This window comes from Amphiprion ocellaris, chromosome 7, assembly GCF_022539595.1.
Source record: "Amphiprion ocellaris isolate individual 3 ecotype Okinawa chromosome 7, ASM2253959v1, whole genome shotgun sequence".
In the NCBI taxonomy this organism is placed as follows: Eukaryota; Metazoa; Chordata; class Actinopteri; family Pomacentridae; genus Amphiprion; species Amphiprion ocellaris.
In genome coordinates, this window is record NC_072772.1 from 9,855,491 (window position 1) to 9,879,910 (window position 24,420).

Below are 24,420 nucleotides of genomic sequence, written 5' to 3' on the forward strand. Positions count from 1 at the left end.
AACTGCAAGTTCAAATTGCAGGGTTCAAACGTTTTAATGTCATACAAGGAAGGAAACATGACAAAGAATAGGGAGAGAATTAATGTGCGTTTGTTAAGCAATCACAAAGATGCAATAGAATGTTTGTCTATTCAGTAATATTTTATGCTTTGAACCTGTAAAATATGCAGGACCAACAAACATTTTACCACAGGTAAAAATGTTCCCTTGTTCAAAAAATTGCATATGTTTGCATTAAAAAAACTGGACAGAGCTGACAATATGGAGACATTAAATAAGCCTGACAAAAAAAAAATAAAAGAGCAAGATTATATCAAGAGGGCTGAAGGTTTAGAGACTCTGCCAGTGTCTGGGAATTGCAGCAAGAAGCTATAAATAAACAAACAACAACAAAAAAAAAAACGTTTAGAGTGGTCAGGGTTGGATGTCTAATAGCACTTATCACAGACTACGGTCTCGAGTGCTTTATACAAACAGTCATCAGACTGTATACATCCTCTATAATCATAAAAATGCTGCATTTAATTGCTATCCTGTACTTCAGCTGGTACAACTGCCACTTGAATCAACATATATTGTATCTCTGTAAATTAGATTCCTCCGCCAACAATATGCTCCATTTATGATAAAACAATGAGTATACATTAACATTTGTTCACACATTATCGGCTTTGCTAAACATTTGGTACCCCCATCTGGACGTTTTGATAATACACACAGACAGTAGTGTGTACACTAAATTTGTTAAAATTGGCCAACTCACCACATATGATACCAGCTTAGCAGATTAAATGCATTTGATCAGACCCTGCACCAATCTTGCAAATCATGTCTGTACAATCCTAGCACAATAATAGTGGTAAAAACAAAACTATTTGCGCATATTAGTTTGCATGTATATTAATAATTTTAGATTTCAGAAATTAGCATCGACAGCTGTCCTGTAGGTGAGAAATAGCGTATTACTGTAACTTGGTTGTCACTGGACTGTGTTTAAGGTGTGTGTATGTTCATGTAAAGTGTGTATGTAAGCTTGCCTATGAAAAAACAGACAGACAGAAGGTGTCGGTTGTGCTTGGCTGCTGAAGCAGTTAACCCCATGAGCATGACTCCCATCAGAAACACACTGAACACTAAAGCATACATCACTAACACACAAAGCGCATTGCCTTACAGATTATACAGAGCAGAAAAGACACACATGGATAAATCCTGCTCACAGATACCCACAGTTAGGGAGGGAGACAAGGATAATTTGAAATACTGAATATAAAGAAAGTAGAGATGTACAGTATACACCAGAAGTGAGGCAACCCTGCGCAATAACACTTAAATGTGTGGCTTCACAAAGTTGAACAGTTTTTCCACTTATGTAAAATAAAAACTGACAGTTTAGATTCACTATATCAAAATTACAAGCCCCTGAGTGCAATTCAAGTCAGGCACCACACTTGGCCAGGTCCTAGGTTCCACAGTTTTTATCTTTGGACATTCCCGTATGATTTTGGTACTGTGCTTTGACCATTATCACGCTAGAATTTTCTTCTTCTACCAAAAGAGTGGATCTTCAATGACAGTATTTTGGTATATCCACAGGCATTCATGATGTCATCTACAAATGCCGTCTCCACAGTATCTTTTGCACTCATGCAGTCTCAGGTCATCACACTCTCACCTCCATGCTTCAGTGTTGTCAGGACCATACTTTCACTGCGGTCATCCTGACCAAGGTAATGCCAAACATGCCAGACTCTATCTGAGCCCAACAAATCTATCTTGGTTTCAGCTGGTTGGTCTTTTCATGTTCTTTAGCAAAATGCAGTCTTTCAGTTTTGTGTCGAAGAGCAATCAAAGGTGTTTTACTTGGATGCTGTCCCTAGAAGTTCTCATTATACAGTGTCCTTCACACCGTCTTAAGCTGTCACAAACGTTTTATCTCAGATTTTCATTGCTAACCACATCTGAAGCATGTGGTAGTCTGTTTCACAAAGATTTTTCAGTTACTCTGGCACTTCGTTTCCATGAAAAGCCATGATGCCAATAGACACAGCCCATGGGTCCAACACTGCATGCAGATTTGTGTTTCAATGATCAGAATTATATTCACTTTTGTTGCATTGAGCTTCTACATTGTGGTCGGTATTTTAAATACAATCTGTCAAAAGTATTTGCTTTTAATTGCTCATAATAGTAAATATACTGGTGTATATGGCAAAGCTAATTAATATTTGACAAGTGTTCTACAAATTTTCTGAAATAAGCATTTGCAAACTTTTCTAAGACAATTTTGTAAACATGCCATTTATGGATGAAATGGTATCAGAAACCCTCAAGTTGCTTCAGTTTGTCATTTTAAAAGGAAGACAAAATGAAATGTTCACCAGGCCCCTTCCTGACACAAGCAAGAAATGACTGCAACTCCTGCAGAGCGCCCTTAACAGCTGATGCAATATTACATCATTGTCTACATGTCACTCTTACCTGACGCAATTTCTAAGAGATATTGCCAAATACTTAGGTAATTCAGATGACATTTACAATTTTTAAGGGTGACTCACTTCCTTTGAACATCAGTGTACTTCACCTGTCAACTTAGAAATAATGTAGTCATTGACAGGTGATACAATTTTGCATCATGTGACATCTAAGTGATATTGCACAGTAGGTGGATTCACTTATGCTGTATATAGTGTCAGGTTGTGTACAGAATGCCTTAAAAAATGTCTTGGTACATGTTTGTGTATAAAGTTGTGCAACATACGTTAGGACAATACATCCAACACCAAACTACACTGTTACTGTATGAGTATTATGTTGTTATTGACTCTATACTTGTGTTTGTGTGAATACCTCATAAGTGATCTTCAGGCTAGACTGCAGCAGTATGGGAGGAAATCTGGGGTGAACTTCTGCTGTCAGCCAGAGACGGAAGCCTGCGTTGGGACGCAGTGCATTTAGCTCCTATGATGGAATAACAGTGCAAACATTAGATACATTACAAACACTCGGAAAGAGATACAAGAGTAATATGACACCAAATTGCGTTCAGTTTAAGTGTTAGCTAACATATTTTTCTATTCTATTGTCCCTAAATCCACACACATGCATGTAACACACAACAATATCACATTAAAGTATGAAACTCACTGCCTAGCTGAAAAACACAAAAAGGAGACTCGATTCTTTCATTGCACACATTATCTAGATTCTGCATTATGCAAGTAAATCAATCTCCTAATCATTATTTTGTTTAGTGTTGCTAAAGGCTGGAGTCTATCCTAGTATGCTCAATAACTGCAAAGTTCATACAGGCCTTTCGTTTTCATTGCAAGAGCAGCGTAAGCAGAGCATTTTTTTTCATATCCATAACTTTGAAACAATTCAGTGACTTCCACCAAAATCCAATCTGTTAAAAAAAAAAAATGAACGAGTGCAAAATTAACTAAGCCCCAACTCAAAACAACAGCTTTTTCATAAATAAAAACAAACTTATTCATATCTGTGTTAGGTGTGTCGATTTATTAGATCAACTTCTATTCATCTACGTGGTGAAACTAGAGCAGCCAACTCTCTTTTCCATCAGGACCCTGTGCACTTAAGAAAACTATAAATACTAATCATACTAAACTCATACAAACCATACTGTATATCTAGTAAATAAAAATCCTCCTTTGTATGTAATTCTTCCTCATTTACAGTCATTGCTCTATGACATATTCCCCACAGTGACAAATCATTCACCTCACTTTTATACACCATATCTTTTCCAGTATCTTTTTCTCTTTCTTTCTGCATCTCTTCTTTCCACCGTCTCCATTGCTGTCTCTTCATCTCAATTTCCAGCTTTCTCTCTCTCACTTCTCCCCTTACATTCCTTGCCCATCTCTTTCTATCTGTCTCAAAGACACGTGGCTAAAAATAGCATGCTGGCACCTTAGGGTCTTGTGTCATCTGATTGGGTACTCACACACAAGAACACACACACATACTCACATTGAATTGTAATCAATGTGTTTCTGCATCATTTGGAGCCTAATGTATTCCCATGGAAGCTCACATGATCACAGAAAACCAAAGAACACAAGAACTGACATCCATGAAAAAATGTTTTTTGTCTTTGATTGTCCATGTGTGTCGTTGCATATGTGTGTTTGTTGTCAATAAGAATCCCACTGGAGCAAATGATAGTATTGCAGGAAGGCGCTAGATAAAGAAGAAAACACAGAAAACTAGAAAATATAGATATGTAGACTGGTAAAAAAAAAAAAAAAAAAAAGAAGGGAAAAAAAGAAGAAATGGTAGGAGTCAGCGAGAGGGAGAGATTTATTTTAGCATTAACATATCAAAACCAATCTTTGTTGGAATGCATCTATACTGTAGAGAGTGTGAAAGCACACCACTTATGCACAAACAGATACTAAAGCTCAACAGTCTTGGCACCTGCAAACTAGTGATAAGAATCATATATTACAGTAAGCTCTGGTAGAACGCTTCTACCATATGTTGAACAATGATAACAATTATATCACAACAGATGTGATTCTTAAATATATTATTTTTATAAAAATTCTGCATCTACAAATGTCTCACTACATGTTCTTACTGTGATAATACAAATAAAGAAAAATTGATTAAAAAAACTGAGGAAGATCTATAAGAAGATAGAGTGGGTGATGTAAAAACCGAGACATAACAGTGCAAGTGGAAGAATATGAGCGGACAGGAATGAGAGGACATCTGCACTGCCAACTTAAATTATGAACACTGACCACTCTTTCTCCCTCTCTCTTCCTCCTCCTTCCTCTCTTTAACTGACCAACTGCTTCAGTGAAGGAGGAAAGCACCAGAGACAGATGGCAAAAAGAAGCTGGAAAATGTAGAAACTACACTGGGAGATACAGTCAAACTGAGCAGATGGACACAGTTACAGAAACAGAGGCAGATACTAAAACAAAGCCCTGTCTTGGTTGAATTTCCACTCGCCTGCTGCGGTTAAATTCATTTTTCCCTACTTTCTCCTTTCACATCCACCATAACTTCATTCTTTCTTTCCTATGCTCCCTGCCTCCCTCGTTCCCCATGTTGCGTCAGTTTTTCATTTCAAGCTCGAGTGCTGAGACTCCAACCTCATCGGTTGCTGCGCAAAAACCGAGACAAAGGAACAGTGAGAGAAAGAAGCAGACAGACAAAAAGAGAGTTTTAGTCATTCAGTATGGGGGAGAAACAAAAGTATAAAAAAATGATGAGAAGATAGCTGGGATGTAGAGGTAGAAACAAATTAAGGAAAAAAAAAATCAAAAAATGCACACAAACATTAGGAGGAGAGAAAAGAGTGTGTTTGGGGGAGTGGAACATGGAAGGACATAAGTAGAGGAGGAGAGCTGTAATAAGCCATAGTTTAAGTCACACCAGGAGCACAGACTGGACAGGAGGGATCTCAGGCCAAGCCCAAGGCCTGCACATGCACAAACACACACAGGTAAGTGCGTGCACACACACATGCACACATACACAGGCCCATCACGGCCAACAGCTGTGCCTCCCAGTGAGATATGACCTGCTACAGTGGCACAACACTAAACAGAACCCCAGGAAAAACACATGGACACAAATAAACACAAAGAATGTGCAAGACACAAATAAGTACACTTAACGTAACACAAAAACCCACAATCACAACCAAAAAAACCCCACACAGGACAAATAACATGAGCACTATGAGTGACACGCACAGGTATGCACTTGCTTTACGCAAAGCAAGAATGATCTAAACACATATATGCACACATATTTGTCCAGAGGCAAACAAATAAGCACACACAGTCACATACACAGCCACACAAACAACACCACAGGAACTAATATGGGCCGACAGGAAGAATGCAAAATGTGGTACATGTGCGTACAAAGGACAGAAGGTAATTTTAGATATGGAAATGTGGGCAGTCAGCAGATTGTGTTCTTGTGTTTGTGTGGTAGCTCTGTAGTAATATAGATAAACATTGACAAGCAGGGGTGAAACAAGGGAGTTACGCATTTTTAGGACATAACATCTTCCAGGTTGCCCTTTTCCACTGACCTTATCCCCTTTAACTCATGCTCTACCTGCAAATGTGAACTTGAAATAATGTGAAGAAGTAATATTAGTCTTGTTTCACAGGACCTCTTTTGTGGACTTTCGTTTATGGACCCAGCCGATAGAACTTATTGTATTGGATTTTTTTAAATTCAGTTTTTATTAAGCCCTTTTGTTCAACGTACTTCGGATGCCTCATAATGTATATTTTATGCTAGTTTCTAATTAATATTATACAACTATTCTAATATAATAAATACAATTCTATTAGTTTTGGCCTGATTATATTCCCACTGCTGGATCATTGCATCCTGTATTTGTAGCGAATGTTGCATAATTTCCAAACCACCATCTAACTTTGTTTTGCAATTGTGACTCTAGTATATCATATTTTTTCTGTAAATGTTAAGGCAGTGTTAGTTAATGGAATTCAACTGTGAAACACATATCTATCTTGAAACACACATAATCCCATTAGTGTAGCACAGTCAATCTGACCACTCTTTCCTTAAGTTGATCAATAACAGTCCTTGTCAGGTGCTATAGTTCAGTGATTAGAAATAACAGCATTTTAACACCAGCTTACCAACAAAAAGCACAAAATAAAGTGAAATACAAAAATCTCTCTAACACACATACACAGATAAATGCTAACTGCTGTCACTGCAGCCTTACCACACACAGAGTACCTACTTTTTCCAGGAGGGGTAGCCATGCAGTGACAAGGTGAAGGTTTTTCAGGCAAAGCCAGTCTCCATTTCGGGAACATTCTCTGAGTGTGGCTAAGGCCACATCAGCCTGTCCCTGACCCATGGAGATCTAGATAGACAGAGAGGGAGGGAGGGAGGTGGGATGAGAAACAGAATCAGTGGGATAAAAAAAAAGATTCTATATTGAAATTTCTTACAATTTAGGGGCAACTAATATGATGTAATCAATCTCCGTTCTCAGTGGGAGACACTACAAAATATTTTGCCCTTTATCAGTTACGTTTTTCTCAGTGGAGACAGATAACACAAAATTACTCCAAACTATCACATATAAACATGCAATTGTAATGTGCTAATGATATACTCTGCTACCACATAAGTGTATAGAGTAGATAGAGTGTATTTCTATGGCACAGGTGTAAAAGTGACCATATGTGAGACTTTGACTCTATACTTAAAGCTGTGAGCAATTGAAACTTGTGTTTTGGTCTTTTCAAGGGATTTATTAACAATTACAATGCAATATAAATCCAGCATTGTTTTTAACTTGCTGTATTAATCATATTGAATAATGTCAGGTGTGTACGGATATCTTGCAAGACCACTGTTCTCACACTTCTCACCATCGTGAAATATTTACAGGTGATGACAAAACATTATTGCAAGATATGTATGAAAACTGTGTTGCAATATGGCATTCAACAAGTTGTAGCACTCGGAATGTTCCTTGTTTTGGAGCATACTTTGCTATTTTGTGGATGTGATGCCCCAGTTCCATAGAAAAATCCCCCCGGATCTGTTATTCTGCTGTAACTTCTACTATTTATCCTGGTATTCACTACCTCATGATAGCTGCCCCTCCCAACAGTTTCTGTTGCTAGTTCTGCAAGCTCCTGGGATGGGTCCGCCCCTGGAGAGATGATGATCAACACTGGCTCCCATTCCATTGTTTCAGTGTAGAGACGCCGCAGATTAAGAGGTGGGGGGGAGAGCTCTTTCATACCTGCAGACAGGAGGAGAAGGAGGTGGGAGGAGAACAAGAAGTGTGAAATGAAAATCTATAAAATGTGTTTCGACATTTCATTTAAATTTGATATGCAACTTAAAGTCAAAGTAAATGGATATAGTGCAGAGAGAGGGTACCGAGAGGGGACAGGGAGAGGGCAGAACAGCATAAGAGGCAAGGAGAGGAAGCAAATGCTAAGAAAGTAACAGCAAAGGGAGCATTTGGTGAGGGTAGATGGGGAAAGAGGAGACATATTTGAGGTAGACAGGGAGACAGACGGAGGGCATGAACAGTAAGGGATAGACTGTGCCTAAAGGGTGATGATAGGGAAAGGAGATAAAAGAAAAAAGTAGAAGAGGAGGAAAACAGAAAGGAGGCAATGATGGAGAAAGAGAGCATAAGAGGAAGACACTTGGAAAGACAGAGTGAGAAAGATTAGGAGGGCGATGTGCTATGCATATTGAATGCTCGGTATGCAGCAGAATTCACCACACATAGCAGAAGAATACCTTGTCAGCCCCCTGGTGTTGAGAAGTCAGGCTCTTTGTGCGTCTAAGTGTGTGTGTGACCGTGTGTGCGTCCCTTTACTAGGCATACTTAGACTCTAATCCTGCTGTAATATATTGAATGGAACATCAGATAGGAGAGTTAATAGTGACACACATGCAGCAATACGGGCACACAGCACGAGTGGCTGTGTTAGAAATTCCTCTGTGACGTTATTTGTGAATGTATCAGCAAATATCTCTTTCACAGACCACACGGTTGTGTACACACAAACACAGTGCTGTCTTCTCTAGTTGAGGTGACTGCCCAAGTCTGAACATTCCGTTGGTGTCTGCTGCCAAATGCAATCTGCTGCTCTGAACTACACATACATGCATGCACACAAGGTCTTGGTAGAGAACATCTCAGAGCGACCTTTTGCTGCATCACCATAGCAACACTAAGAAAAACAGTCATCTGACCACATGGCTTGTGATGTCTGTCTGCAAAAAAAAAAAGGGAGCGTTTGCAGAACGTGCGCATGCACAAATACATACACAACTACCTATGACACGGGCAGGTAATCAGCATTCATGCTGCAGACCAGCATCCTCTGTCTGTGAATAGCAAAGTTCACCTTGGCCTTTATGACACACAGGTAGAAAACAGGGCAAAGATGAACCCACAAAAAGACAGTAACAGTTGTCCAGTGGTTCAAACAGTGCTGTGAAGGAAACACATGGTCATACACAACATGTGACATGGACAGTCAGGTTTTTCTATCTCAAAGTATTTTTTTTTATCTTTCCATCAAAATCACTCTATATGTATATGAAAGAGGTTTTGTATTTTTTGAGGAGTTGGGTGAGCACTGAGTGTGTGTGCTTGTGTGTGTGCATGCGTGTTGTGTTCATTCAGGCATGCCTGTGTGTGTGAGCAGTGCCCAGGCATGGACTGGAGGGATTGAGTGAGATTAGCTGTAAGAGGATTACAGACCATGCCTCATTAGCATACTGATTTACTGCCAAAAACACATACACACAAAACCTTCTTCTCTCCTGTTCTTTTTTTCATCCGTCTGTCTCGCACACGCTTTCATTCAAATCCACACACACTCTCACCCATCTCATACCTTCGTCAGTAACTTCACAATGCATTAAAGGAATGCGAGGACTATCTCTGTATGATGAGGAAGTGGCTGTATGGTTTACTACAACTGCACACAGACACACAGTGAGACAAAGAAGTGACTCTAGTGCATTTGAGGAAAAAGCTCAAGTGGAGCCAGATACACATTTAACGAGAATTAAGAGAGCTGGGCTGGTAGACACTCACAAACTAAAAAGTACAGACAGATAAGTGTAATTTGCACAGAGACACTGGAGCGACGACTTTTCACATATTTGGCACATGTACAGTGCCTTGTTGGCACAGTAGGCAGTGTGTCAGTCTCATAATCTGAAGGTTGTGAGTTCAAACTTCACATAGGGCAGGTGTTTCAAAAGAAAAAGCGTGACGTTGAGATAGAATTACCACATGCTAGCTATGCTGTAAATAAAATACACACCATTAAAGACAGACAACTGGCCTGATTGACAAACACTTCAGTACAATATATACAAATACTCACAGTCTTGAACATCACCATTAGTGAGTCATATCTGTTATTACCAACACTCGAGAGTTTACAGCTGACAAATGAGTTGATAAAATACATTAAAGTTTAAATAATTATCAAAACACTTGGCCAAAACAAGTTAAACCATTGTAAATATTTGACATTTTCCCATGATGTAAAGCCTTGTTGGCTGGCAATACTCCAGTTTTGTGATGTGAAGGTCATAAGATCAAATGTCGCATGGAGCAGATGTTTTATCAAATTTAACCATCAGATGACAAGAGGCAGTAACTACCACAACTTTGAATTCAAACTCTAAGTGAACAGTCAATAGTTAGGCAAATATGATGATTACATTTTTAAAATGTGGAATAATAGAAATTAATTCCATCGAGTGAAGAAGCCTATAGGATACAACTGAAAGCTGTGGAACAAGCAAATTGTTGACACGGTTTATTTTCAAGAAAAATATGTCAAGTTGAATAGTTACTGTTACAATTTCTAAAAAGTAAGAACAGCTAACTTCCTGATTAGCACAATAGGCAGACATTTGAAAAGTCAAGTCTGATTTTTTTTGTTTAGTCAACACAGCTGTTTTCCAGGCCTTGTTGGCGCAGTTGGCAGCGCGTCAGTCTTATAATCTGAAGGTCGTGAGTTCGAGCCTCACACAGGGCAGTTGTTTTAGGCTAATCATTAAATACAATGACAAAGGGACACACTAAACACACTCACTGTTTTAAATCCACCAGATCTGTGCTGGGGTACAAGTACAGATTGGACAAAACACTCAAAAATTGTTTGAGGTTGTACTTAGAACTTAAAGCTTAAGGTGGATATCATTTGAAATAGTTCGTTTCTAACTTGTTTAACCTGTGGGAATGTGGGTTTGTATACATTTAAATATACATATCATGACAGGATTTAAAGTTGTTAAAAAAACAGCATTGTTCTTCAAAGACAAAGTCGTGTGATGTGACAATATAGTCTTTGGTCCTAATGATCAGTGCTGGCTTGAAGTTGTATTTGAAAGTCGGGCTTGATACTGTTAGGAGCTTTAAATATTGGTGTAGACATGACAGTGACTCAGTACCATTACGGGATTGTTTGTCAGCAGTAGGCAGCTTGTCTATCAGTAGAGCTTGAACCTCATACAGAGAAAGGCTATATCATTTTTATTCCACTTGACCACAAAATACAAGTAGTGGGAGAAAGGTTAAATACAGTAAAGAACATATGTTATGCTGTAAACATTATTTTATCTGCAGACAGAACCTTAAAACATTTAATGTACATCTTCATTCAGAAATGTATTTTGTTATCAGTAAATATGCTCCTGTGATTGCATCTGTGACTGCTTTCAGGATCAGATTGTTCCTAATCCAGCATGTCTTCAGTTTATCTTTAAACTGTGACACTATGTCCCTTCCTCTTTCATGCAAACACATTCATATCACTGATAAGAGTCACTGCCATATACCACTGTGCAGTCATTTCTTTTGTGTTATAGTTATAACCATACCTTCTTTCATTCAATTTGCATCACTCCTATGTATCATCACTTTAATCCTGACCCATGACAGAGTCTTAAGGTTAATTGTGACTTTTGTGTCATCATATTGGTTCTATGATACATCTGACTGTGTGCCTTGTTCAAAGTCCCAAATTAATTCTATAGCGGTCTGTCATTCGAGCAAATCTATCATGTGAAAGCCAACCACATTGCTGATCACTATCAAACAGTTTTACCAAGATTTGAGCAATCTGATGCTGCCTTGCAACCACGAATTGTGAAGAGAAAAAAAACAATTACATTTTGTTTCACTTTTCTAAGCTTGGTAAGTCATAAACCACTCTTTATTCATAAGCAAATAGCATGTATACAACTATGCTTCATTTTAAAGTGCTGATAACACTTGATATAGTGTTACTGGATGTCTTAGCCTGTTTGCTTGCATCCAGACTTTATCAAGTCAGAGCTTCATTCTGCTGCAATACGTCAGAATGTCAGGTGGGTTGGGGTCAGCAGCTCTTACCACTTAGCATCCAAATATCATGCCTGTGAGAGCTGTAAAAGAAAGGTCATCAGCTGTAACCATAACATTGTCTTCCAGCTACACTTTGCCCACTGCATTCAGTTCACATGTCTGCTGACGCACAAGCTGTGGTGTGACATGCAAATTGTGGGTCTGGTGCGTCCGCGAGGTTTGTAAAAAGGCTCTGCCAACCACAAAAACAGCTGGGATAGCAGCATGCAGAGAGCTGGCTTGAGAGACAAATTCAGTTCCCTGTGACACATGCTGGTGCCTTCAGGCTGATTTTGCCAGTCCCACTGTGGGATTTGCCAGCTATACCTACAGTTCCAAAACATTTCTAGCAGATGCAGGTGTATGCCAGGAATGTCCTCAGCAAGGTGGATGAAGTGAAGGCCTCCATCATTGCACTCCTTAGCCAGGTCATCAACATAAACTCAACCGAAAAGATTTAGAGGAAGCTGGCACGTGAGGTCAAGTCTGCCAGCAATGCGCATGGCTACATGTCTGTGCTCACAGCAAGTGAAAGCTTGGGATTGATGAAGATGGTAGAGGGCCTTGTAAGACACTACAATGACGTGGGGGTGCCATTTTTACTATGGACCATGGCTGCCATTGGAAATCTCACCTTTATAAGATCTTTTGGGCGTGGCCAGGTATGATGTCTAGCACTTTACTAAGGGGTTTTCCTAGGATGCACAACTGATTGTGGAAACAAAAGACGTACAGCGACTGAGGGCAGTCGAGCAGGTGGATTTGAAATCAAGCCAAATGTGTCCCAAAGACACATGTGTGAGATGCAACATCATTAAGGCAGAAATCCTGTTTTACTGAAGAAAAACATTCAGAGCAAGTAGGGAGATGGGAGTCATGCTTAAGGTATTGATCAAGGCATATGATGGAGTAAAGACTTGCAACACTCTGGAAGGCCCAGCTCAAGTATTTCCTACCTCCAGGACCCTCCAGGTTGCCAGCTGTGTACACTGTTTGGGACACTGAAGAAGGGCCGTCATGTGTTTCAACTTTGCTGGAGATTTTTATTTGCACACGACCAGATTCAGAGTGCAAAGTGTAATGTGCCCACATAGGTTGTAATAGTACAATTCTGGTGATAATTTTAGCAAACATGACAATGTTGCATGCTACTACAGAATTTCTTAACTGAGACTAATGTTGTTCAGTACCTTTGCAGATGCTTTGTAGGAGAGAGGAGCCCAGCACAGTGACTTGAGTGCAATCATGTGTGAGTCACTTTTTGTCAAACTCTGACACTCATAGTGGACCCAGGAGCATTAATGGAGACAGGTATGCCTTATCAACAGAGCATTCCTTCAGATCTGCCAATTTATTTTACACAATGCCATGGTGATGGAAAAGACCATCATCCAGGTCAGAGTGATGAGAAGTGCAACCACCGCTGGTTTGTAAATTAACACTTAACTCACCAACTGCAGCTGGAAGAAAAGGCAGACCTGTACACCAAATTAATCACCTGATAAAGGGGGGCAATAGAGGAAATAATTGCCATGCCTTTAAATCCAAGCCTTCAGTGAACAGTCAACAATTACACAAACATAAAGGAGAAATTTTTAAAAAGTGAAATAATAGACACTAATTCCATCCAGTAATGAAGCCGATACACAACAGCTGAAAGCTGTGGAACAAGCAAAAGATTTGACACAGGACTTCTACAGTTTTGTCTGTTTTTACACAAAAAGGTGTGAAGTTGAACAGTTATTGTTCCAATTTCTAATGAATAAGAACAGCTAACTTCTACACTGGCACAATAGGTAGACATTCTAAGGTCAAATCTATTCTAAGGTGTAACTTTTTTCATTCAGTCCATAAAGCTATTTTTCAGGCCCCGTTGGCGCAGTTGGCAGCGCGTCAGTCTCATAATCTGAAGGTCGTGAGTTCAAGCCTCACACGGGGCAGTTGTTTTAGGCTAATCACTAAATACAATGACGAGGGGACACACCAAACACACTCACTACTTTAAATCCACCAGATCTGTGCTGGGATACAAGTACAGATTGGACAAAACAATCGAAAAACTGTTTGAGGTTGTACCATAAGAGGAAAAACCAAGATGTGGAACAAAGTGATAAAAGGAAAAGAAGGCAGCAACCATAACCTACATGCAGTATCAAAACGAGATGCACCACACCACTACTGATCTGGTGGCTTTGCTGAATGGTTATTCTTCCAATTTCTAATAAGGAAGTCGTGCAATAGGCAGACATTTGAAAAGTCTACTCAAATTTTTTTCATTCAGTCCATAAAGCTATTTTTCAGGCCTCATTGGCGCAGTTGGCAGCGCGTCAGTCTCATAATCTGAAGGTCGTGAGTTCAAGCCTCACACGGGGCAGTTGTTTTAGGCTAATCACTAAATACAATGACAAAGGGACATATCAAACACACTCACTGCTTTAAATCCACCAGATCTGTACTGAGCTACAAGTACAGATTGGACATTTGGGAATGTGGGTTTGTATACAGTAAGTATACATATCATGACAGGATTTAAAGGAATTTAAGAAACAATATGGTTGTGAAAAGATAAAGCCATGTAATGTGACAATAAAGTCTTTAGTCTTAATGATCAATGCTGGCTTGAAGCTGTATTTGAAAGTCAGGCATGATACTGTTAAGAGCGTTAAATATTGGTATCCACATGACAGTAACACAGTACTATTACAGGATTTACAACTTAAAACCGGAGATGGATATCATTTGAAATAGTTTGACTCTTACTGGTCTAATCTTTGGGAAAGCAGGTTTGTTATACATTTGAGTAAGCAAACAGCAGTGTAACAAATCACTGTCTTTCTTCTGTCCCTTAACATCGCAGGGATGGCCCATCTGAAACTGCCAGTGGCTCCATGTGCTGATCTTAGACTGGCTTTCCTTGTAGCCTTGAGTCACCTCTCCAGGCAACCAAACCAGCTCCCCAATCTCTCCTGCCTGCAACTCAACCTCTCCTGCCTGCCTCCAAATCTCTGTGATTCTTACCAGGAGCTTCCATCACTACCATAAGAGGAAAAACCAAGACATGGAACAAAGTGATAAAAGGAAAAGAAGGCAGCGACCATAACCTACATGCAGTATCAAAACGAGATGCACCCTGACACCCATCAGCAATACTTTGGCTATTGGTACTGCCAGACCACAATCGCCATTATGCTGACTGTGTGCAGTTCTGCTCCTGAAACCCAGTGGGATGGTAAAAAGTGATGCTCCACTCTGACAAAAATATATCGCACTCAGTTATGTTGATTTATATTTTACTGGCGCAGGAGGCAGAATTTCAGTCTCATAATCTGAAAGTCATAAGTTGAAGGCTCAGATGGGTCAGGTGTTTTAAGGTAAAACACAAAATACAGTGAACTGGAGACATGGTGTACTCTATCCCTTCCTGTAAAGGTAGAACTGGTGGTTGGGCATAGCAATCAACTGGATGTTATAGTTGTAGATACACCTTGGAACGAAAGCTGGATATTATTTGACCATGTTTCTTACTGATGCAACATTATAGAGTGCAGGTTAAAGGGTAAATACATAAGGCAGGTGTTGATTTCAGAATGAATCACCCGAGTTGCTTTCATTTAATCACCACTAGACAGATACATTTTAAGGGGCACACTGTAAAAACTTAGATGCAGGTGGTTTCAGACAGACATTGAAAATGTGTCCATGGTTAAATCTGAAACCTCACCACACCACTACTGAACTGGTGGCTTTGCTGAATGGTTATTCTTCCAATTTCTAATAAGGAAGTCGTGCAATAGACAGACGATTGAAAAATCTACTCAATTTTTTTTCATTCAGTCCTCACACCTGTTTTTAAGGCCTCGTTGGCGCAGTTGGCAGCGCGTCAGTCTCATAATCTGAAGGTCGTGAGTTCAAGCCTCACACGGGGCAGCTGTTTTAGGCTAATCACTAAATATAATAATGAGGGGACACACCAAACACATGCACTGCTTTAAGCCCACCAGATCTGTGCTGGGATGCAAGTACAGATTGGACAAAATAATCCAAAAATTGCTTGAGGTGGTATTTAGAACTTGAAGCTTGAGGTGGATATCATTCGAAATATTTTGCCTCTACCAGGTGTAACCTTAGGGAATGTGGGTTTGAATACTTTAAGTGTACACATCATGCAAGGATTTAAAGTTATTTAAAAAAAAAAAAAACATTATTTTTATTAAAAGACAAAACTATGTGATGTGAAAACATAGTGCTTAGTTTTAATGATCAATGTTGGCTTGAGGCTATATTTAAAAGTCAGACTTGATATTGTTAAGAGCTTTAAATATTGGTGTCCACATGACAGTAACACAGTACCATTATGGGATTGTTTATCAGCAGCCAGCAGGACTGGTCCTGAAACCCAGAGTTCTGGTCAAAACTGATGCTCTACTCTGACAAAAATATTTCGCACTCAGTTATGTTGATTTATATTATACTGCCGCATAACATTATAGACTGCAGGCTTAAAGGCTACTACACAAGACAGGTGTTGATTTCAGAATGAATCACCTGATTTGCTTTCATTTAATCACCACTGGACAGATACATTTTAAGGGGCACACTGTAAAAACTTAGATGCAGGTGGTTTCAGATGCAAATGGAATTTGTTTCCATGGCTAAATCTGAATCTGAAACCTCACCACACCACTGCTGATCTGGTGGCTTTGCTTAATGGTTATTCTTCCAATTTCTAATAAGGAAGTCGTGCAATAGACAGACGTTTAAAAGTCAAGTCTAATTTTTTTTGGTTCAGTCCACATTGCTGTTCTTCAGGCCTCGTTGGCGCAGTTGGCAGCGCGTCAGTCTCATAATCTGAAGGTCGTGAGTTCAAGCCTCACACGGGGCAGTTGTTTTAGGCTAATCACTAAATACAATGACGAGGGGACATATCAAACACACACACTGCTTTAAACCCACCAGATCTGTGCTGAGCTACAAGTACAGATTGGACTAAACAATCAAAAAACTGTTTGAGGTTGTATTTAGAACTTGAAGTTTGAGCTAGATATCATTTGAAATAGTTTGACTTTTACTGGTGTAATCTTTGGGAAGGCAGGTTTTTACACATTTAAGACTGTAAACAGCAGTGTAATTTAGAAAAAAATCCAAATCTAATCAAAGCAGATTTGAAGAATTAATTTTGTCATTTCTTGTTTCATGATCTTTTTTTAACATGCAAACTAAATTGTCTGAAAATTTACTTTTCAGATTAGTCATTAACTGGATCACAAGCAGCAAGAAAGCACACGCAAAAATGCTTTGATAGATGAATGTGTGTTCTTGTTCACACAAACAAAACAGTCTCGAAAGCTAACAGGCAGCATTTGCAAGTCTCAAAAAAAACATGGAAAAAATATTTAGCATGTCTCATTTGTTCTATTTATTTTCTCACCATTAGTGATTATATGAAATTAATTAATGCGCATAATACCTGCAAAGTCATGTGTGATCAAAGTAAGAGAAGAAACTAGATTTGGTGCCTGACACAGTAATTTTCTCCTTTTTTCCCTCACATAAGTGTGGCGGTCATGTATGTTGTTAACATTAGCTACTATCTACTGTACCAGCTTAGCATAAATTTTGCAAAGAGCTCTTTAGTTTTCAGCCAGTGCTTCGTAGATCTCAACGGTCTGAGCCACGACGCCAGAGGCATCGAAGGAGGGTGGTATAGCAAGCTTTAGCTATGCAGCAATATTCCCATATGCTCAGTCCTCTCCTGCCACTGGGGGCAATATGGAACCAGAGAACAGTCTGGGGGACTTGGGGTCCACAGTCAAAGCTCCAGCCCACGTATGTTCTGCATACAGTACACCTGTAGCTTTCAGACACTTTCTCCCATTCTTGGAAGGTAACATTACCCTCGTTTGATCGAGCAACACTTCAAGAGTTTATCAATAAAGGCAGCCAGTCCTTATTTGAGACTCAGAGGCTTCCTTAGTGTGCCTCACCCTGTCCTCTCAAGAGAAACGCATTTGCAGCATGTGCAGTACAAAGCAGACCTGAAAGCAGATCAGAGATGGTTCAGATGATCTGATACAGAACAATGGAAACTGACTTGTTTGTTCAGGAGACATTGGCACATTTTCCCTCTTGAAATCATTCACCCCATTAGGACGGGAGGCACTGGTACACCTCTGATCAAGCTGCCTCCTGTATGCCTTCCCTCCAGTTCTGGTACTTATTTACAGAACAGACATATGCAACCACACAGTGCTGCTACTGGCTGGTTTTCTGTGCTCCATCAGCTTCTACCTGGGTGGTAAGATACTTCTACACTGCACTATGCCTTTATTGCTTAAACATTTACAAATGTTGCTGGATTCTCAGAGTTTTGGTATATGGTATGTGCTCCGTCATCTTGGCTTGACATTTTTTGGTGCACAATTGGAGTGTGTAGTCATATTCTCTAGTTTTTTTCTGTAGGTGCTCTGACTAGAGCATGCTGTGTTTGGGGCCTTGTGGGATTTGTCTGTCGTCCTGGTTTTATACACGATAGTACAAGAGTCCACTTCTTGAGCAACCTTTACAGGGTGCACTTTGACTTCTTCATGTACCTGTGCCTGTTTCTACACAGTTAACATGGCCAACCCTTTTTCCTTTGACAACAGTGGTCTTTTTGCCTTTTTCAATCTGCAACTGAGGTAGAGTGAGTTGAGATTCCTTGTGTCTGACTGCATCGGTCATCCAGGACATACCATGTCTGGTAGTCAGAAAGAATGAAATAAAACAAAAATTACATGTGAAATTTAGGTCCTGCGAGTTCCGGATGAGCGGCAAAGTTCATTGTCACTCAAAATCTTGACAAACCGTTTTGGGTAAGGTTTCTTGCCACACCCAGATCATATATGTGACTTTGTTGGTTTTTATTTCTCATTCACCTGTACATATATTCACTGTATATCCAGGCATTACATCCAGAACTAGTATAACTTTAATTACATTTGTAACTCTCATTCAACAGATATAAACATTTGCATATTGCTTTCACCTGACACCAGTTCTAGCCTTCTCAGATACTGCAGTCAGAACCCAGCACACCAATCGGAATATCTGGATTGAAATAATGGGCTCATTAAAGACAATAAACGAACTGCTCTCTAGAAATCATGGCTGTGTGCATGTGCAGAGTGGATGTGTTTCTATGTGTTTGTGTTAGTGTGGGAGTCAGAGAAGCAATGAGAAAAGAGAAGGAAGGGAAATGTGTGTGGTGGTGCATGTGACATTTATTCAAGGACAGTGGCATTCTCACAGCAACGAAAGACACAAAGAAAAATGATGGAGAGAACTATCATGAAAAAAAATCACATCATTGATGACAAGTGGGAAAATATTGCTCACAAGACCAGAATGAAACCCTTGTCTGAAAATATTTTGCTTGAGTAGAATTTGAAGGCAAAAGGTGCATTTGAAAAAGACAAAGCATTGTTCTAATTAGCAGAAGCAGAGCAGTGGTGAAGTAGTTCATTGAATGGGATGAATGAGGACATAGAAAAACACAGCTCATTATTGTTCACAGTTTTGGAGAGCTTGTCATACTCATCTATTTACTAACATCTGCAGTACACTTACTGCAGTAAATAAGAAGTGAACATGTGCATATCCACTAATGTCCCACTCATTTTTAGGGTCTTGTTCTGAAGGCAAACAAGAAATCTTGTAAATATCATCAAAGATGGAACGCATTTCCATGTGTGACTGTGATTTCTAATCCTCTCATTCGGAAACTATAAATAATAAATCTAGTTTTTGTGCATTGTTTGTGCACAGCAGTAGAATAGAACAGATATGAGCTGAAGCCCATTTAGGAAGCACTGATACATACGAAAAGAACAGAAAGTACTGATATGAAACACTTACCCAAAGCTTGAGAGGCAAAGGCTGCCATGGCACTCTGCAGTCGGTCTGGCCTGACTGCCTGAACAAATAACAGCTGAGGAGAGAGGAGGGCAAAAATAAATTGAGGGACAAAAAGGCAACAAGTACTCATTAACTCTTCTAAGGTAGAATGCTAATCTCACTTATGTCAAACCAGTATGTCACATACTCCAAAAAGTCAGCTTTTAAGGAAGAAATTGAATATTTAACTCAGAGGCTCTGAGCCGTTCTTTTTATCTTATTATTAAGAACACAGCATACTATGTAAATGAGTAAGTCAGCTAGTTTCACAGTCAAGAGCATTTACTTCTTGTTTCTGCTTTGTACTGAGATTAGCTAAATCTTTATTCAATCTCAAGCCACATGAGAGTTGGTGTTTTGTTTTATTTTATATTGTATCACACTGCATTCTGCTTAATTGTGAAAAGAAAGAATAGATTTACTGAGATGTTATTGCACCCATAAAAGAAACTGAGAGGATCCCCCATTCTAAAGCTAATATGCAAAAAAAATCTGTAAATAAGAATGATTATCTAATTATCATCATTTTAATCTATAATTCAAATTATTTCATAATAAAATTAATTTGCAATAATGCTTTTCGGAGATTACCTACAGTGCATTCAGAAAGTATTCAGACCAATTTAGGTTTTCTCATTTTGTTATATTACAGTTTTATGCTTTAATATTATATTGACCTAAGAACTGACATCGTTTGCAACGACACTGATCATCCTTGAGATGTTTGTGCACCTTGATTGGAGTACATCTGTGATAAATTCAATTGTTTGGGTATGATTTGGAAGGATGCACACCTATCTATATAAAGATTCATAACTGACAATGCATATCCAAGCAAAACCCATGAGGTCAAAGGAACTGCCTGCAGAGCACAGAGAAAGAATTGTATTAAGGTACAGACATGGGGAAGGGTGCAAAAATAATCAGCTGGATTGAAGGCTCCCAAGAGCATAATGGCCTCCATAATTCTTGGAACAACCAGGACTCTTCTTAGAGCTGGGCGCTGAGACAAACTGAGCAATCAGGGCAGAAGGGCCTTGGTAAGAGAGGTGACAAAGAAACCAATGGTCACTCTAGCTGAGCTCCATAGATCCAGAGAGGGAATGGAGGAAAAAAGGGTGAAATGTCCATCTGAACTGAACAGTAGGGAAGAGGTGTAGGTTTATTTGAGCCGCTTAAAAGCTCAATGCCGCAATTTCAGGCCCATTAAAACACTGAATATTCATTTTACATGTAATGATTGGCTCATCTTAAGAATAATGTCCTGACAGCTCAGCTCAGACTGTCAAACAGTCAGGAGCAAGCAGCAAAAAGGAGATCAGAAGGTCACGAAACACACTTTACCACTGCAAGATTCAGACATTAATCTAACAGATTTTAGTTCTGCCTGAGTCATATTTAATAGCTGTATTTTGACAGACATTTCAGTTTGCAATAGATGTTATACAAGACCAATAAAAAAAAAAAGAAGCAAAATACATGAAAGTTGATTTATGATGTTGGAGATCTCTTTGTGAGCACATCTCTGCTGACTGAAGACACAAAACCTGTGGTGTGCCGAAGGAACAACAAGATGGGCCCAAAGCTTTGGCACCACACTTGGAGCCGATGGGTTCACTGTTGCTGTCAAGTGCACATTTTTTGCTTAACAAACAGAAATTAACTGAAAACAAATAGGAAATAATAAGAGGCAGGTCCACTGGGCAGGTTCAAGAATTTTACCTTTTTTTCTGTATATTGGTGAGGGCAGACTGGTATTTTCTTAGTACAAAGAATCTGTGGTTATGCTTTGGTTGATAATACCATGTCTTTGTACAAAGATTAAGGCATGAGAACTAAGTGGCGTTCATTTAAGATGATTATAGTGTAGCTCTATCAATACTAAACAAACATCTAAATACTCAAGTACTAGCTGACACTGGTAGGAGAGTTAATCAAAAACCATTTAGCAAAAACTTAAAATTACCAGACAATCTGCTTTTGTGACAACAATCAATACAATTACTGAAAAGTTCATCTTAAGCTAACAAATGCAGAGAAGATAATTTAGTTTCTATACCTAACAGTTAGGAAGCTAATTGAAAGCTGACCTGTTGAAAGGTACTACTCTTCTTGGCAATGGAAGACGGGATTTCCTGTTCACACTGTGAGCTCTGCAAGAAGGACAGCCAAAGGTCTGAGTCGCTCAGACACAGGGTCTGGTAGAGAGCTGGAAAAGTAGCCTGCAAAAAAGAGGAGGCACAGATTCAAAGGGTGAAAGACAGGTCAAGGCATCATGTTAGATGAATTCAATTTTAATCAATAGCTTAGAAAATAATTACTTCACTGGCATTCTATGTAACAATATTTAATTTGAAATATTTCTGATGTCTACCGGTTAGAGAAAACATTCCAATGTCAAAGTTACCACAATTAGATATTATACCATTATTGTTGTGTATGTAACTTTAAAACAAGTGAGTTATTTGTATTTTGTGTCAAGCATGTACATTTGCATATGTCAGTTTGTATATTAATGTGTTTACTTTAAAAATGGCCACTGCTCCATGCCTCTCCTGGTCAATCCAAGCAGGGAACTCCTGATGAGAGAGCAGGGGTGTGACTAAATGACAGAAAAGTACGGTGTTTTATTGTACACAGAGGAAAAAAAAAACACACACCTCTTTCTTGAACACTTCTCCACCAATGGACCCGGTGAAGACATCCCATTCCTGCGACAAACACTAGTGTTAAGATTCACATTTGGCAGATTCAAATGCAATATTTCTACCTTTATTTTTCAACTGAAATCAGTAATGAGCCTAAAAACAGTACAGAGTGGTAAAATATTACTCACATTCTCTTGGAAGAGTTCCGGGTACATGCCTTTCACAAAGTGCATAGCAAACATCAACTGGTCCGCCTGAGACAAACACAGTAAATGGTATACAGTAAATTAGACATGAGAACTTGATATTTTGCTCTGCTGAAAACCAAACTAAAGAAAAACAAAAAGTTTGTATATCTTCCAGCATGAGTGTGAAAAAGATATCACCACTTAAGCTCAGCCTGCCTAACTAAACAACTTGTTGAGGTTTAGTACAGCTTGACAAAAAGCCTCAGGGACTTCAAGCACTACAAAAGCTGCTGTATCCTCCCTAAAGACTCTCTCGTTGTGTCTGTCTCTCTTTCTTCATAATCTGCTGGTAGAGTTTGAATGGAGATAACAGAAACAGCCGCTAATCAAGACGCTTATCCCACTCCCACCTACCAAGAGAAATAGAAAAACAGCAACCAAGAGGTTTCAACAGGAACAAGAAACATAGCAAGATGGCAAAATGACACCCAGAAAGTAGCGAGAGAGAATGAGAACAGGAAGCAAATATTCACATATATGCACAAATACGCAATGAAATACCAGTCGACGCACATACAGATAAACGATGCAGGAAGGCCTCATTTAAGAGCTTAGTTAATCATTAACTGAATTTAAACTCCTTTCGGCCGCAGTGCTTTTCCATAAAACAAAATAGACAGTGCACCAAATAACATTCACAGTGAAATACAGCCACACCACTTTTGTGGTCGTCATGCATATTTATGTAAATCTAATTTTATGCACTGAACAACTGGCTGGTAAGGACAACCAAATTAGAATTAGTATGCAAGGGAGTAATGCGCTCTCAATGCTGTGTTTTGTAAAGCGGCAAAAAGTTAAATGACTGCGTTAATCTAATCAGTTTTTGCTATTCATAGTAGCAGCTATCACTGCAACCAGATGCATGTATTGTTGCTAAAAAAGTCAGGTACATAAGGGAGATGGACGTCGACCTAAGAATATCTGTTGTAATATCATTCAAATGTACTGAGAAGCAAAATAGACAAAGAGAAAGAATGCAAAAAGCACCATAGTCTAACGCTAAAATAACATGATTCTGTATTCTAAACTATAAACTTTGAGCAACAGCACTAGAGCAATGCTTGAATGAAGAATAGTGCTATAACACACTTTGCCAATAAAACTGTGTGTTCCACCTATGGTTCTAAAAATAAGATTGAGCCATGTTTGACCCTTGTACACTAAACCCCATGATCCATGACAGCACATGAGCACACACCTACACTCTCACCCACAGACTGACATGCACAATATCCTTCTTTGTTTGTTTGAAAATAACATGATGTGTTCCACACTTTTTCACACACAAGGTGCAGCTGTATCTTTTTTCTTTTCTATCCCAGAAGTCGGCAGGTTCAGCTCTATGATTTGCTCTCATAAAAGCTTATAATTTTAATTTGAACATATGATTCTGGAAGAAAATGGTTGACATTTACCTAGTTAGCATATTTAGATAGCTAGCATGTGCTAGATCTACCATCCCACTCCCACACACTACCTTCTCCTCCCACCTCACCGTCTCCTCCCTTTGACCCGTCCTGTACATGAACACAGGAGAACATGCTGAACTAGTGTTAAACAGCGCTGCATACAAAAAACTGAATTTTCTTTCAGCAGACACACAGAATGTAGCTGTACATTCTGATCATGAGGAGATAGAAAAGATAGAAAAGTACATTGTATTTGTATT

The 24,420-nt window shown here is 39.2% G+C and overlaps 1 protein-coding gene and 5 non-coding genes across 10 annotated transcripts in view; 5 read left to right on the top strand and 1 right to left on the bottom strand.

The window, feature by feature from the left end:
• The window catches only part of LOC111572654 (cytoplasmic dynein 2 heavy chain 1), a 146,128-nt gene that overhangs the window by 55,046 nt on the left and 66,662 nt on the right, over nt 1-24,420 (bottom strand). For all 5 annotated transcript variants that reach the window (XR_008602311.1, XM_055012354.1, XM_055012355.1 and 2 more), the window contains 8 exons: nt 22,689-22,754; nt 22,513-22,563; nt 22,378-22,431; nt 21,943-22,074; nt 19,814-19,886; nt 7,629-7,789; nt 6,770-6,895; nt 2,851-2,961 (listed from right to left, as the gene is read on the bottom strand). Coding sequence is in view for 4 of the 5 variants with exons in the window: in XM_055012354.1 (XP_054868329.1) it covers nt 2,851-2,961; nt 6,770-6,895; nt 7,629-7,789; nt 19,814-19,886; nt 21,943-22,074; nt 22,378-22,431; nt 22,513-22,563; nt 22,689-22,754 (774 nt within the window). In the remaining variant the exon portion in view is untranslated. The remainder of the gene's footprint in view (nt 1-2,850; nt 2,962-6,769; nt 6,896-7,628; nt 7,790-19,813; nt 19,887-21,942; nt 22,075-22,377; nt 22,432-22,512; nt 22,564-22,688; nt 22,755-24,420) is intronic.
• On the top strand, nt 10,499-10,571 carry trnam-cau (transfer RNA methionine (anticodon CAU)). Its single transcript has one exon. It is a non-coding gene; the product is annotated as a tRNA-Ile (tRNA).
• On the top strand, nt 13,788-13,860 carry trnam-cau (transfer RNA methionine (anticodon CAU)). Its single transcript has one exon. It is a non-coding gene; the product is annotated as a tRNA-Met (tRNA).
• On the top strand, nt 14,222-14,294 carry trnam-cau (transfer RNA methionine (anticodon CAU)). Its single transcript has one exon. It is a non-coding gene; the product is annotated as a tRNA-Met (tRNA).
• trnam-cau (transfer RNA methionine (anticodon CAU)) lies at nt 15,775-15,847 on the top strand. The gene has a single exon. It is a non-coding gene; the product is annotated as a tRNA-Met (tRNA).
• Nucleotides 16,730-16,802, top strand: trnam-cau (transfer RNA methionine (anticodon CAU)). Its single transcript has one exon. It is a non-coding gene; the product is annotated as a tRNA-Met (tRNA).